Source organism: Lipophrys pholis (assembly GCF_963383615.2).
Source record: "Lipophrys pholis genome assembly, chromosome: 17".
Taxonomy (NCBI): domain Eukaryota; kingdom Metazoa; phylum Chordata; class Actinopteri; order Blenniiformes; family Blenniidae; genus Lipophrys; species Lipophrys pholis.
The window spans coordinates 25,980,882-25,993,637 of NC_137643.1; the positions used below are offsets into that span (position 1 = coordinate 25,980,882).

The 12,756-nt window shown below is 46.4% G+C and overlaps 1 protein-coding gene across 1 annotated transcript in view; it reads right to left on the reverse strand.

Annotated features, from left to right (window-relative positions):
• Positions 1–12,756, reverse strand: part of cUnh6orf136 (chromosome Un C6orf136 homolog) — a 32,050-nt gene continuing 19,294 nt past the window's right edge. The window contains exons 4-7 of the mRNA XM_080485532.1: positions 9,637–9,725; positions 9,188–9,388; positions 8,901–8,970; positions 1–246 (exon numbers count right to left, since the gene is read on the reverse strand). Coding sequence (XP_080341658.1) covers positions 103–246; positions 8,901–8,970; positions 9,188–9,388; positions 9,637–9,725 — 504 coding nt within the window. The 3' untranslated portion in view covers positions 1–102. The remainder of the gene's footprint in view (positions 247–8,900; positions 8,971–9,187; positions 9,389–9,636; positions 9,726–12,756) is intronic.

A 12,756-nucleotide genomic window follows, 5' to 3' on the forward strand; every position in this document is an offset into this window, starting at 1 on the left:
AGGAGGAGGACATGAGGAGAGGAGAAGGAGGAGGACGGGGACAGGAGGAGGAGAGACAGTTTAATGGAGGGAGTAGTGGGAGCCTGGTTCTGCAGGCGGTCCTCAGTTCCTGCTCTGTCGCAGCGAGGACAGCAGGAGGGGCAGCAGGTTGAGGGCTGGTCGGTGCTCCTGCAGCCCCAGAGCCACCAGAGCCCCCGCCAGGAGGGAGGTGACCTGGGGGAGGACGGGGGGCGGAGCCGGCATCACCTGGACACAGAGAAGGAGCAGAGCCTTTACTTTCAGACACAGACACAGACACAGACACACACACACACACACACACACACACACACACACACACACACACAGATTATCGATCAGAGGAAACACAAGAGTGTGAAAAACGGATCCAACACAACTGGATTCAAGAGGAAAGGAAGAACTTTAAACTGTGGAAAACAATGAGTGCTTAAATCGTCAACGTCCTTTGAGTTTTTTCTCCGATTGATTTCCATCCATCCATCCATCCATCCATCCATCCATCCGTCCATCCATCCGTCCATCCATCCATCTCATCCCACTTCCCCGTTCCCGAGTCACGGGGGTGTCAGTCTGAGCACCGTCACCCAGATCACATTGACCCATTAAGAACCTTCCTGCAGGTGGAGAGCTCACAGGAAGGTGGAGAGCCCACAGGAAGGTGGAGAGCCCACAGGAAGGTGGAGAGCTCACAGGAAGGTGGAGAGCTCACAGGAAGGTAGAGAGCCCACAGGAAGGTGGAGAGCCCACAGGAAGGTGGAGAGCCCACAGGAAGGTGGAGAGCCCACAGGAAGGTGGAGAGCCCACAGGAAGGTGGAGAGCTCACAGGAAGGTGGCGCCCGGCGTGGGACATGAACCCTCTACCTTGAGACTGAGAGTCTGATGCTCTACCTACTGAGCTGGACGGGGGACATGAACCCTCTACCTAGAGACGGAGAGTCTCATGCTCTACCTACTGAGCTGGACGGGGGACATGAACCCTCTACCTAGAGACGGAGAGTCTCATGCTCTACCTACTGAGCTGGACGGGGGACATGAACCCTCTACCTAGAGACGGAGAGTCTCATGCTCTACCTACTGAGCTGGACGGGGGACATGAACCCTCTACCTAGAGACGGAGAGTCTCATGCTCTACCTACTGAGCTGGACGGGGGACATGAACCCTCTACCTAGAGACGGAGAGTCTCATGCTCTACCTACTGAGCTGGACGGGGGACATGAACCCTCTACCTAGAGACGGAGAGTCTCATGCTCTACCTACTGAGCTGGACGGGGGACATGAACCCTCTACCTAGAGACGGAGAGTTTCATGCTCTACCTACTGAGCTGGACGGGGGACATGAACCCTCTACCTTGAGACTGAGAGTCTCATGCTCTACCTACTGAGCTGGACGGGGGACATGAACCCTCTACCTAGAGACGGAGAGTTTCATGCTCTACCTGCTGAGCTGGACGGGGGACATGAACCCTCTACCTTGAGACTGAGAGTCTCATGCTCTACCTACTGAGCTGGACGGGGGACATGAACCCTCTACCTAGAGACGGAGAGTCTGATGCTCTTCCTACTGAGCCAGCCGGGGGCTCCGATTGATTTCTTTCTTCCTTGCTAATTGTTGTAACACATGTAATAAGCACACATTTATAATTTTCCTTCTGACTGCATAAAGCCTAGTAATAACTGGCTGACCGGTCTGTGACGTCCAGATGAAATACTACAGCTTTGTGTTTAGATACAAGTATCCTTTTTTTTTTTTTGAAACTTTATCTAATTATTAGATAAACATGGTTACAGGACAACAGACACATTGCCATTAAAACAACAGTTTAAGAATAGAAACGACACTTTTCTGTTAAGCAGTTGAAGAGTTTGCAGGTCTGGGAGTGAAGAGGTTAAAGGTCACAGGCAATCTGGTTCCAGTGTCATCTCTATTTGATCTCAGTGTTCACACACAGCCGAATTCAACTTTAGGTTTACAGAGGGTTAATCAAGAGATCAACACAGAATAAAGGAGCTTTACATTTGGTGATTCGTATTCCTGTTGGAAATATGACAACAAAGAAACAATATTAACATTTCGAACAATAAGAATTTGAAAACGATGTTAAGTAAAGAAAAGAACATTGGACATGAACACAACAGAGGGGTTAGGACGGCAGGAGACAGCGGACGTGTCAAAGTCAGTGATGGTGGGGTAGGCTAGTGACAGGCGTGTCTTACAGAACTTAATTCTATACAATATCTTAAAATGAATAAGTGGAAGACGAGCACAAGTTGGGCCAGTCTTGATTTTAGAAGGGGGGACATTCAGGTGTTTGCACTAATATGTTCCTTTAAAAAGGTAAGTTTTGATTTGAGATTTAAACTGGTCCAGGGAATGAATGTTTCTCATGCTGGGTTGGGGGGCTGAGCGGCTGAAGGGCGGAGGGACAGTGAGGCTGGAGGGGAGGCAGCTCAGTGTGTGGCTGTGGAGGAGGTCAGTGAGGTCTGGGGGAGCGAGGCTATGGAGGGCCCTCTATGTCAGGAGAAGGCGTTCTTGGACAGGAAGCCAGTGGAGTTTAAGCAGAGCTGGGGTTATGTGATGGGTGGAGGGAGTTTGGGTGATGAAGTGGCTGGCAGTGTTTTGGACCAGCTGGAGTTTCTGAAGGGACTTGAGAGGGAGACCAGACAGAAGGGACTTGAGAGGGAGACCAGACAGAAGGGACTTGAGAGGGAGACCAGACAGAAGAGAGTTGAGAGGGAGACCAGACAGAAGTGACTTGAGAGGGAGACCAGACAGAAGGGACTTGAGAGGGAGACCAGACAGAAGAGAGTTGAGAGGGAGACCAGACAGAAGGGACTTGAGAGGGAGACCAGACAGAAGAGAGTTGAGAGGGAGACCAGACAGAAGGGACTTGAGAGGGAGACCAGACAGAAGGGAGTTGAGAGGGAGACCAGACAGAAGGGAGTTGAGAGGGAGACCAGACAGAAGGGAGTTGAGAGGGAGACCAGACAGAAGAGAGTTGAGAGGGAGACCAGACAGAAGGGACTTGAGAGGGAGACCAGACAGAAGGGAGTTGAGAGGGAGACCAGACAGAAGGGACTTGAGAGGGAGACCAGACAGAAGGGAGTTGAGAGGGAGACCAGACAGAAGGGAGTTGAGAGGGAGACCAGACAGAAGGGAGTTGAGAGGGAGACCAGACAGAAGGGAGTTGAGAGGGAGACCAGACAGAAGGGACTTGAGAGGGAGACCAGACAGAAGGGAGTTGAGAGGGAGACCAGACAGAAGGGACTTGAGAGGGAGACCAGACAGAAGGGAGTTGAGAGGGAGACCAGACAGAAGGGAGTTGAGAGAGAGACCAGACAGAAGGGAGTTGAGAGGGAGACCAGACAGAAGGGACTTGAGAGGGAGACCAGACAGAAGGGAGTTGAGAGGGAGACCAGACAGAAGGGAGTTGAGAGGGAGACCAGACAGAAGGGACTTGAGAGGGAGACCAGACAGAAGGGAGTTGAGAGGGAGACCAGACAGAAGGGAGTTGCAGTAGGAGGTGACCAGGGCGTGGACTGGTGTGGCGGTGCTGCTGGGCGAGAGGCGGTTGATATTACCTGGTAACATTATGTAGTAATATCAAGCGCCTGTTAGGTAGTAGGTGACTAGAATGACTTTCATCTCAGGGGTCAGAAGAGAGAACATCTGGAAACAAAGATGTGGTGTCGAATTTGTCAAAACCGTTTCCTCGGAAACTTTAATTTTATCTGTTGATTCGTGTTCAGTTACATGTTTTGTCTCCCAAAAACACATTGGAGTCTATTGGGAGGAAGTCTGGCACTTACTGAGAACAAAAGCATGTTTCGAGAGAACCATTTATATTACAGACGACAGTGGCTTCTTAACATTAGTACAAGGCCCGTAGCTACATTTTGATGAATAATATGATAAGGTTGAGGGAGAAATGTGGCCTCGGCGATGAGAGAGACATTATTTTAGTGTTTAACTGGACGCCTTCTCCCACTCTAATGAAAACCGTCTCCACTCTCGCTGTCCTCACTCGCTTCTGTTAGACGTCAAACATGGCTGAAAACTTTATCACACTTAAAGGCTCACAGTTTAAAATTGTTGGAAGGTAGGAAAATGATGTTTTCATCTGAAGAGAAGACAAGAGTGGCAACGTTTTAAAAGTTAAATGAAGTCTCTAGTTGAAAGTATGCTGATGTCACTTGGCATTGAAAAGTGAGAATTCTTTTTGTTTTTCACTCGATTCCTTTTCGCTCTGAACGAGAAATGTTTTGCAGTTCTTCCCGATGTTTTGGGGAACAGTTAGCTGAATTGTTAACAAAAGTCACACTATTCACGAATTTACCTCACGTTTTGATGTGCCTTGTGTGTACAAGGTGCGGGACTAGAAGAAAGAAAATGAAAACGCAGTCCTAGGAATTGTAATACTTGAGCCTTGCCACAGGCGGGCACAAGAAAAAAAAAAGCAAGTTCGTATATATCATTTTTTAACAAAGGAGAAAGTATCAGAAATGAATGAGCTTGGTTATAAAGATAGCCAGCATCCCGTTACAGAGTGAAGTCGGGCATTGCAGCTTCCACACCAGAGGAGTGACTCGGGGAATCCGCAGTGTGAAGCAATGAGTCCTGAACTGTATGTGCTTCATTTTCTATAAATAATCTTTAATCAAAGAGCAAATCTCTTTCTAGTGTCTATAAACAGCAGGGGGAGAACGGCCGCGAGGAGTCGGGTTTAGCAGCAGTTTCACCAATTACTGATAAACAACATAAAATCAAACATCAGTGTCGTTCGTGGCTTTAGGGTTAGGGTTGATCAGCAGACCAGCTGGGTCCTTGGCTAAAGTCACTTCTGGTTGGTTGTTATGAAGGAGATAACGAGCAACTATTAACTCTGCCATATCTCTTATCATTTACAGTTTGAAAGGAGGAGTTCAGCTGAAAACCCTCAGGTCAGTTTCAATATTCTCCATTGTAGTTATTTTTAAATTCACACAAAAAGAAATGTGTCCAGGTTTGTTGATGGTTTAATGAATGTATAGATATGCTCTTATTTATTAATGAGTGAAAATGTAAGAGCTTAACAAAGCACAGTTCATTTGACAAGTCTTTTTGAGGCACAACACTAAAATGCTTTGAAAGACGGATTGATGAGTTGAGTGGAAATCTACCTGAGGTTGATTTAGTTTCACTAAACTCAGACTGTCATTTCCAGTAAACCAACTCCAAAATACTTTCATTTTCTAAAAGGGACTGATGAAGCTTCTGCTTGTATTTGTTTACAAGTGTAGGGCTTTCTTACCTCATAATAATCACTAGGTACCATGTACATAGTGCAGTCCACCCACGGGTACCGTTTATGTTCCGTTTTGGTAGTTTGGCTATCGATAATGATTAATAATTATAAAAGATAGTTATTGAAAATATAATCTGATCTGTATCAGACACCTCGGGAGCTCCACCTGTGTAACAGGAAATGATAGTCAATTCAGTTATTATCAGTCTCATAAGATATACTGAACAGTTAATTAGGAATTTGAATTAATAGTTAAATGAATTACAATTAACCAGAATTAACAGTAAAGCTTGAAGGATTCTGGAGTTCTTGACACAGAAGAGTCGACATTTCATTCACCTTTGTGCTCATTAATAAAACAGCAAGTATGATTCCAAAACTCAACTCACAGAACCCAGTGACTGTAATAGAATCTAATATCATCAATATAACTCAGTGACTGTAATAGAAGCAGCACATCTTCATACAGGTAAACATCTATACAGAGCATCAGGATGAACCCAGGTGGTTGGTACCACTTCCTCCACGTCTCTGAAGAAGGAGTTTGGTTGTTGTCCAGGCTGAGAGAAGCTGCTGGTTCTGGAGCTGGTAGCTCCTCCTGCTACCTGTGGTTGGCTGAGTTCAGCAGGAGGAGAAGAACAAGGTGATGGTTCTGGAGCTGGTAGCTCCTCCTGCTACCTGTGGTTGGCTGAGTTCAGCAGGAGGAGAAGACCAAGCTGGTGATTCAGGAGAGTCTCTCTTTGCAGCGTCCTGGTCCAGACCGGTCCACACTGGAGGATCTGGTCGCTCGCTCTGCGGTGCTTTTCCCGCTTGTTGAGGAAAAGCACAAAGAGGTTCTGTGAGGTGTCGTTTCCTGGTCTCGTCCTGGAGGAACCGGTTGGTCTTCCCTGGTTTATGGGAGATCAGACTCTGGGTGCTGGTCTCTGGTGTCTGGATCCGAGGGAAGGTCTGACCCTGGTGGTTGGTCAGAAGAGGAGTTGAAGAGTTGAGGAGTCGAGGTCTGTGGTTGCAGACCTCTGGGGTCTGCTGCTTCCAGCAACCCTCCTCCTCCGTTGAAGAGGAGGAGCAAAGCTCTTTGAGAGAATCCCTCCAAAAGGCTTTTGGTGAGGTGGGGGATTCCGAGATGTTGAATCCTGGGAGCCTCCACCAATCGGTGACGGGCTGAGTTCACGGGGGAAGTCAGAGTCCTCTGAGCAGAAGTGGGGGGGGGGTTCATGCATGGGGCTGCAGTGGCAACAGGACCCCCTGTGGTGAGATGCTCAGGGACAAATGAAGATTGTTTTTCATTAGAAATGAACCGACTGTCTGTGGTCTTGTGAGATCCCAACACAAGTATGTTCATAAAAAGGTCATCTTAATAAGTGCTCTTAGTCGTTTCAAAGTACACTCATTTTCACCACTAGGGGGCTCTCTCAATCTGAAAAAGGCAAGATTGGCAAGGATTCCAGAGCTTGTCTTGAATCAAGGACTCTATTCAATTAATGAAGTTGTATGTTTACACCTTTTAAGGAAAGTTCATCAAGAAAAGTGAAACGACAGTTTCCCATTTAGAATTTTCACCTTATATAGAGCAGTTTTTATTGTATGGCGTCTCAATTTAAAAGAACTGATGAGCGACTGAGCAGTCCTTGATGTAATGTCTGCCGTTTCCAAGTCTGAACTTCAGAGAACACTTCCTGTTAAAACCATCCAATTGTTGAACAAAAGGTTGAATGACCTGTTTGTAACTCATCGTTAGTTACTTAATGTAACTATGAAGCTAGAACGTTCCAGTTTAAGATGGAGAGCTCAGAAAAATGTGTCCTCAGGACCCGGCACAATAAAACGCAAGCAATAAGAATTAGGGCTGGGCGATATATCGATTATACTCAATAATATATCGTGGCTTTTTCTCTGCGTAATATACAAAATGACTCGATCGTGAATATTAGAAATAATATACACTGCAGCTTTTGGCCGCAGGAATTAAAATGCCGACCACCAACATTTTGCAGAGAAAGCTCCTCCTGCATTGTTTATTCAAGTGGGAGAAGAAAAGAAAGAAATGAGTTTCATCATTGTTCTGTTTAATAAATACGGTTTTGTTGTGATTTCCCCTCTTACTGCATCCAACTTATATATATGGCCAAAATACTGTATTTGGTCATATTGCAATACATAACAGTTTTTCCAATACCGTGCAGCCCCAGCGCTGGTGTTTTAATGAGATGATTATTTTCTAGATTGTTTAATATTTGAATGAATTACTTGTTACTTTGTAACTGTTGTAATTTGGTTTGTTAACGCACTGTATTTAGTTACTCTACCAGAACCCACACCAGACAGTTTTAGTTGTTGAAGTAATTCTCTAAAACATTGTCAAAACCTTTCTGAACGAAATTCATCACACTCATACAAACACAGATTTCCAGCATTTAAATTTCGCGGCACATACCCGGGTTTGTTGACACCATGCAGTCACGGAAACCCCCGAAGATTCCCGAAGCATTGTGTCACAAGATCCCGTTTGTACACGGGATCTCACAAGATCTCGATTCACACTGGAAGAACGATCAACGATGAGTTTCACAACATTTCAGACGGTTTTCGTGGCTTGAAAACTCTTTCTTTGAGAAGGTCTGGCTTTTTGTCAAATGTTGATATTTCCCCTTGAGCTGCTACAACGCCATCTTTAATATCCCAGAAACCCATGCGGCAGGTTTCTGAAGAGGACGTCAGTTAGTGAAACATAAACACAGTTTGATGCTACAACTCCAGTTTGTTTGTAAAGAATTTGACTTGTGTGTGATGGATTCAGGCAACTGCAGGTATGAGTTACCACTAATTTCCACTAATTTCCACTGATTTCCACTGATTTCCACTAATTTCCAACTCGATGGTCTTGTTTCGGTGTGTCAGTTCATTCTCAGTGCAGAATAATACGTTTTATGGGAAGTATATTTTAAAGATTTCTTTCTGGTGGAGTAACTTTCAGTTAACACTCAGAATATTGGCTGAAATTGAAGAACGATGAAGATCCTACCTAAGAAATTTACCACCAGCCGCCACCGACTTTAAAGTATAAAAGTACAAACTGCTCACACAAACAATAGAAATGCCTTGGTGATAGTACTTGAAGCTCGTGGCAGGAACATTCAGAGTTGCGTCCCATCGACCACGGGAGCTTTCCATTGTGACAGAAACACAGTGAGAGATCGTTTCTGAACAGTTGATAGTGGAGTGCTCTTCACCACGGACAGCAGTGTCATTGTGCTGGAAGGTCTGGTCCTCTATTTTACACCAGCAGTGTTTCTGAATTGTTTGTTTTTAGTCATATTTTTTAATGTTTGATCTTCTGACTCCTGTCCGGGTGTCTCCAGGTTTGAGGTTGAAATGGAAACTGATCTGTTGTCAGTAGGACTCATCTGACTGAACATGTAGACATCCAGAGTGACTGTACAGGGGAAACGTCACTGATCTCTGCTCAGTGTATTTTGTGCAGAATGACATTGTGATGGTAAAAATATTGCTGCATCACAATGAGATGCATCTGATGTCTTTCCAGTACAGCAGCAGAATGCATTACATCCACAGTTGTAAACCTGATGTCTGCTCACCTTCTCCACTCTGTGACAGTGGATCAGTCCATCCTGTCCCACGTAGAAAGTGGAAAACGCATCATAGGACCTGAAAGAGACACGCTTAAATCAGTGTGACCAGGGACAGATCAGGTCATTCTAAAGCCCCGTTATCCCAGTCCATGTGTCCACGTGAAAGTGATTTAGTGACAAACTTTAAAAGAGACTCAGCAGTATTGATTATTACAGATTCTGAATGATTTAGAGCTCAGACTGGGGGAGGGTCGAAGTCTTGAGCAGGTGGACTTCTGGACCCTGAGTGTCACCTGTACAGATGGGACTTGTCTTTGCGGTAGAAGCGCAGCAGCAGAGAGTGGAAGGGGAGGCCTTTGATCCTCCAGCGAGCCCTGACCGTCCCGTCCTCCGAGTGCTTCGTGAGCTTCAGCACATCCAGGCGCGCTTCAGCGTAGTAACAGAGACAGAGGAGGCGCCACAGGGACAGAGTGAGCTGGTACAGCAGGCGTCCGCTGCACACACACACACACACACACACACACACACACACACACACACACGCACACACACACACGCACACACACACGCGCACACACACACGCGCACACACACACGCGCACACACACACGCGCGCACACACACGCACACACCCACACCCACACACACACACACACACGCACACACACACACACACACACGCACACACACAGTCAGTGCCGGGCCACAGAGAGTCAGTGTGGATGTGCAGCAGCAGACTCACCGGGTGCGGACGTCAATGAGCCCGTTGATGAACTCCACGTCGTTAGAGTACATGCTGAAGTCGTGATTAGACATGAAGAAACCTGGAAGCTGCAACACAAAAAACCGGATCACTGTTCTGCTCCTGATATCTGCAGAACAGCTGTGAACACCTAAAGTCACAGCTTATAGCAGTTAACTCCACTGTTAACCAAGTTTAGAAAGTAAAGAGGCTTTCCTGTTTATAATGAAATACCAAGTACCTCACAACAATCACCAGCAGTACAAGTGGAACAAATACATCCCAGACTGGGGGTGTCAACCGTCAACCTTGCTGAGGAAACCGGATTACCCGGAGGATACCCACGCATACACAGGGAGAACATGCAAAATCCACACAGAAAGACCCCGGGCTGGATTTGAACCCGAGACCTTCTTACTGTGAGGCAGCAGCAAGGCATCTTTTTCCTCACCAAACTTTCTTTGTGCTGCTTGGTTCGCGTTTTCAGCAGGATATTTTACTACCTGCAGTTTGTAAACTGCAGAATAGGATTATCTTTTGAAGACATCTTGTTTGTTTTCAGCCTTCCTCACTTGTTTTCGGTCGTTTCACTTTTTAAAGTGGTGCAGGATCGGCATGTAGTCGTCACGAGCCTAGAGCGCCCTCTCATGGCTGAAGACGGTAATGTTCACAAGGTAATTCACGTCAGTCTACCATCAGTAAGAGGAAAAACCTAATTGCATCTGACTAAAAGTCACAGGAAAAAAAAAGTGTGACTTTTTGTCTGGAAAATGTGGTATATCCATTCAGCCATCTTCTTTCCCGCTTAGTCCGTTTGGGGTCACGGTGGCAGTATAGAGAGCAGAGACGTGCGGGGGGGCAAATTCCTCCAGCTCTTCTGGGGCGACGACGAGTCGCTCCCAGGCCAAGCCGGCGATATAATCTCTCCAGCGAGTCCTGGGCCAACCTCGGGGCCTCCTCCCAGTCTGCTCGGCAAACCTCTAAAGCAGTGCTTCTCAATTATTTTCTGTTACCGCCCCCCCGCCCCAAGAAAGAAGAAAATATTTGGCACTCCCCCCCCGTACATGTAATAGGATTTGTCAATGTGTACAAAGATATTTGTAATTGAAAAGTCTGTTTTCAGCTTCAAATCCTGAACATACAGACAACTCACCAGTTACTAGTTGAGCAGTTTCACAATTGGCTGTTTTTGGGGTTTTTTACATGTGACTTTTGCTGCACTTCTGCCATCTGAAGGATTCGAAGTTGTAAAGCCTGGGTTTTGCTGCCCTGAGCTCAGACTCTCAGACACCTTCATTCTGGCAGTCCACCAATCTGAGATGATTCCGGTGAGAGTCACAGTATGCATACATTCATGGCAACTTACATTGAAAGCAAAGCATTTGGGTATTAAATCAACTTAATCAGCTATGAGGCCACAGTATTCCTATAATTGTAGCAAAGTAATAGAAATGAAAATTCAGTGGGCTGCTGTAATAACAAGGGACAAGCTTACCCAAAGACCAGATTGTTACCACTGCATTAGGGCTGGAGTAATCATTTGTGAATGTGGTATTTTTAAGAGGATGTGTTATTTATCACTCACACAGTGACATATATTATCACTGGTATTGTATCAAACGGTTTATTTTAAAATATGTGCTGATTGTTTCTCGAGGTTAAACTTGTCTACACCCTGTCCCGCGATGTGGCATATGCTCAAAATCGCTGACGCATAGCGCCACCTGCCCTGTACCACCTGCCTGCACCTACTGAGGTACAGGGCAGCAGAAAATTATCCGATCCGTGAGTCTGATCCGAGGAACGATCTGAACTGTGAGTTTTCTGATCCGTTGCACCCCTAGTCTATATAACTCTGAGTTCTATAGGTCTATGGCCCCGCTCATCCTGCTGCTAGCGTCAGTAGCTTCTGCAGCTCGACCGGAGCTTGTAGTCCTTGGTTGTTGTGGTTCTTTGATGACATCGCGGACCACGGTGGGGGAGAGAGGGGGGGCAATTACGTCATCTTTTTTCCACAGATGATCGTCTTTGCCGTCCACACCTCACAGCGTACATTCTAGTACAGGGGGGAAAACATGTTCCCCACTATTTGAGAAGGACTGCTCTAAAGGGAGGCATCCAGGGGGCATCCTAATCAGACCCCCAAACCACCTCAACTGGCTCCTCTCATTGTGGAGGAGCAGCAGCTCGACTTTGAGGCCCTGTTTACCCAACAACGTTTCACGTGACAACACCTAATCCATTTACACTGCAGCAGACACACTGACAACGAGGATGTAGTTAGTCTGCCGGGCCACTGGAGGGCGCTGTTGCTTGATTTTGTAATGAAACTACACAGACGTGTGCAGAGAACAAAACACTATAAAGGTGAAGAAAATGGAAAAAACCCACATCCGTATGGACTGATGATGAATCGGATGCGATCAGGGGAAAGTCTCAACTATTAAACTACTGATCTGGAGGATAAAACTAGAATACGACCGCGAGTCAAACCACTACAGGTCGGCCATGTTTGTTTACAACTGGATGAGCAGGAGGGAGGGGGAGATGAGCAGTAACAGGCTCCAAAGCTTCCGGCAGTCTCTGCAGGGCCGAATAGCGACCGTGAAAGAATCTTTCCACCTTGGGAGCCGAGATAAAAACTTCACAGATACACTGGTGTCGTGTAAATGGACTCCCTAAAAGTGAAGAAAGTTATGCGGATACACTCGTATTCATTGTCGTGTAAACGGGGCCTGAATCTCTCCTGGTGGGAGTTAACCCCAAAGCTGAGGACAGCGTCGCCTCACAGTAGAAGTTGGTCTCCCTTGCGTCTTCCGACCACGGTCTTGAGACGGGAGCAGGAAGGGTTAACACTTTGTCATAAACTGAGAACAAACATTTTACAAAAGTGCATTCAATTAAACTTTGTCAGCAACCGCAGGGTTTCCTCTACATTCATTTAGGAGTGGCGGGCCGCCGGGGTGAGTGCAGACCAGACTCGGTGGAACAGACCGAACACAGGCTTAAAGCCAGTTTAGGTAGCGGCAGCTCCATTTCAGTCCATTGCTGCAAGCAGCCTCAAACTGTCATTTCCACGGTTCATTTTCCAAAAAGACGACCGACAAAATAGCGCTGTGT